At 53.5% G+C, this 3377-nt stretch overlaps 1 protein-coding gene across 1 annotated transcript in view; it reads right to left on the bottom strand.

The window, feature by feature from the left end:
• Positions 1-1298, bottom strand: part of Top1 (DNA topoisomerase I) — an 84946-nt gene extending 83648 nt beyond the window's left edge. Inside the window, exons 1-2 of the mRNA XM_031372613.1 lie at positions 933-1298; positions 576-600 (exon numbers count right to left, since the gene is read on the bottom strand). Of these exons, the coding sequence (XP_031228473.1) occupies positions 576-600; positions 933-965 (58 nt within the window). The 5' untranslated portion in view covers positions 966-1298. The remainder of the gene's footprint in view (positions 1-575; positions 601-932) is intronic.
• Positions 1299-3377: the final 2079 nt, after the last annotated feature.

Below are 3377 nucleotides of genomic sequence, written 5' to 3'. Positions count from 1 at the left end.
AAAAAAAAAAAAAAAAAAAAGAAAGAAAGGAAAAGAAAGCAAGCAAACATGAAGCAGAAAGCAAGTAACTTCCAAAATAAAGTTCTATTAAGAAAAAATAAAAGATAACTCCGTCTCTAAGCCTTCCTTCTCTGGTGATGTCTGTGATTTATATGGCTCTGCTCTGCAGAAAGCTCTTTCTGGACAGCTCAAGGAAGGAGCCGAGGGAGGGAGAGAAAGACACAGGCACAGAAAGGAGAGAGAAAAAGAAAATGGCGCAGAGACTAAGTCCCGACCGTCGACAAGGCGACTTTCCCGGGAAGAATCCCGGCGGAGAAAGGCCGCCCGAGACCCAGCGACAGCCGACGCGGGGTCTCCGATGCCCCCTCTGGGGAAGGCCGTGATTTGGGGGTGCTGGGACCCCGGGAAAGGGGGTCCAGAGGCGGCCCGATGGGAACAATGGGGCCGGTGAGCGAGGAGCCGGGACTTAGTCTCTGGGACGCCATGTCTGTCCTCTGCCCGGCTCTGGCCCGGCGCGGGGGAGGCAGCCAGCGGCGTGTTGGGGACACTTGGGGCGGGGCGGGGGGCACACTCACCATTCAATCGGAAATCCGCTTCGATCTGAGGAAAGAAAAGGAGGGAAGATGAAACCACCGGCACAAGAAGCCCTGGGGCGGCAGACGAGAGCGCGCGGCCCGGGGCCGGGGCTCGGGCCCACCCGGCGCCCCGGAACCCAGAGGCCCGCGAATGGCCTACCCGGGGCTGCCATCCCCCCCAAACTCCAACTTGACGGCTCCGCCCGGGGCCCGACCACCCAAGCGACTCCAGCCGGCCGCCCCTCACCGCGGACTCGGGCCTGTCAACCCGGCGCGGCCGGCCCTCCGACCGGCCGGAGCCGGGGCTAGGGCCGGAGACCAGCGGCTGGGAGCGAGGCAGGGAGCGGCGGGTCGCACCTGAGAGTCGTTGTGGAGATGGTCCCCGCTCATGTCGGCTGGCGTGCGAACGCTGCGGATTCAGAGGCTGCGCGGGGGAGAGCGGCGGACGGTAGGGGACGGCCTGAACAGGCGGACGGAGCTCCGGAGAGGCACGGACAGACGGCGACAGGAGCCACGGGCCGGAGACTCCCGGGACAACTGAGGAGGCAGCGACGGTAGCGACGCTACTGACAGACTGCCGGGCGGGCGGGCGGGCGGGCAGCGAGAACAGACCCCAGCAGTTGTGTAACAGCCTAAGTTCGCATTTCCCCTCACTGCGCCTGCGCGGCCGCTTTTAAATGGGACGTCGTCGACGTCAGCGCTCGTGGAAAGAGGCTGAGGGTTGCGGCGGGTCTGTCTCTTAGAGGGCCGGGAGACAGAGCCGGTTTTGCCTGGCAAGTCCCGCCCCTTGATTAGCATACGGACTTGACTCCGCCCCTCCTAGGCTTTCAGCCTTGCTGCGGGGCTTGGCGTTCTCGGAGGCGGTAACACCGGCTCTAGGCAGTGCGCAGGCGCAGCGCGGACACCGCCTCTGGACCCTGGACACCGGTGCGGCCACGTGGTAGGCCTTTAAAGGCCGCGGCGGGACCCAGCTAAGCTGGCCAGGGACCGAGTCTCCAGCTTCTGCATCTCTAGAGTCAGACAAGTGTGATGCGCGCGGACCTTGGCTGCCGGGCTCTTGGTTCACTAGCAGCCCCAAGGCATTTAGCTGGAGTCTCCTCACAGCCTTTGTCCAGATCTCAGTCTTCTCGAACACTTCACATCTATTTTTAAAAATTATCTTAATTTTTCAGTCTGGTTTAACGCCAGTTTACAGACATGTAGCCCGGTGTCACAAGTACCCGACTGCATTTGTTCTTTTTACAAATTAAGCGCCTACTGTGAGCCAGGAATTATGTTGATGTGAGAGGGCTGATGTTCCAGATCAAAGGGAATTGGACCCCCAGGTGAATGGGTCCTGGTTCTATCCAGGAATGTACCCTGAGAGAACTATTATTTACGGAGCACCATACTATAAGGTGTGGTATGAATCCTCACGGTCCTAGGTGTGGACCACCTACCACTGTCGAGCTGTCTTGAGGGATTAATGACATCCGCACTTGGATTCACAGGAACATCCCAGGCTGAATTCATCTCCACTCTGACTCAATCCCCCATAAGTTAAAATATAAATAAATTCGGGAAAATGTTTTGAATGATAAACATATTGAGTGATAAACACTTGGGGTTAATTTTTGTTAATACTTCAAGACTCAATCCAGCTGGGCAGTGGTGCCCCAGGCCTTTAATCCCAGCACTTGGGAGGCAGAGGCGGGCAGATTTCTGAGTTCGAGTTAGAGAGAGTTCCAGGACAGCGAAGGCTACACAGAGAAACCCTGTCTCAAAAAAGAAAGAAAGAAAGAAAGAAAGGTAGAAAGAAAGAAAGAAAGAGAAGAAAGGCCAGGCGGTGGTGGCACATGTCTTTAATCCCAGCACTTGGAAGGCAGAGACAGGCGGATTTCTAAGTTTGAGGCCAGCCTGGTCTACAGAGTGAGTTCCAGGACATCCAGGACTACACAGAGAAACCCTGTCTTGAAAAAAAAAGAAAGAAAGGAAGGAAGGAAGGAAGAAAGAAAGAAAAAGAAAGAAGGAAAGAGAGAGAGAGAAGAAAGAAAGAAAGAAAGAAAGAAAGAAAGAAAGAAAGAAAGAAAGAAAGAAAGAAGAAAAATAACCCTCAATCCAAATATCACTTTCTGGAAGTGCTGCACATCACTTTCCACTGCCGATCCCTTGTGCCTCTCTCCTTTATAACAGTTATCACAATCGTTAAGTTACCCATAGGGGAGCTAGTGACTTCTTGTCTGTGTCCTCTATATAATTCAAGGTCAGTGAGGATGACGACCTCTCCATCTTGTTCAGCACTTTGCCCCCAGGATTCAACAGGTCCTCTGACAGAAGAGTTCAATAAACAAAGACAAACACAGCAATGTAGTGGCTAAGAGTCCACACTTGGAAGTCAACTGGCCTATTTTTGAATTCTGCTTTCCCATGCAGAATTCTATTCTGCGAGACCTTGGACAAGTTGTTTAACCACTCTGAATCCCAGTTTCTTCATCTGGACAATGGTGATAATTGTGTTTAGTAGACTATCCCAAACAAACAAGAAGACATTGTTCAAGGGCCTGTAGATAATATGTATCATCTAATGTGTTAGGTCTGCCTGATTCCAGGGCTCTTTCCCTGCAGCCATATGCCAGAGCCAGTTTTGCCTGGCTTAGTGTCTCTCCTCAACAACCTTCTCATGTCAAAAGCAATCCCAGGCCAGCAGGCGAAGCACCTGTCTCCCACCCATTCACTGCAGTTAGGCTGAGATAATTCATCCTTCAAGAAAAATAGCACCATCTTCCTCTACTTTAGCTTCCAGCCCCTACTGGCTTGGGATCA

This window comes from Mastomys coucha, unplaced genomic scaffold (assembly GCF_008632895.1).
Source record: "Mastomys coucha isolate ucsf_1 unplaced genomic scaffold, UCSF_Mcou_1 pScaffold15, whole genome shotgun sequence".
In the NCBI taxonomy this organism is placed as follows: Eukaryota; Metazoa; Chordata; class Mammalia; order Rodentia; family Muridae; genus Mastomys; species Mastomys coucha.
Note: the sequence above shows the minus strand (reverse complement) of the source record. Positions and strands in the feature narration are given on the sequence as shown.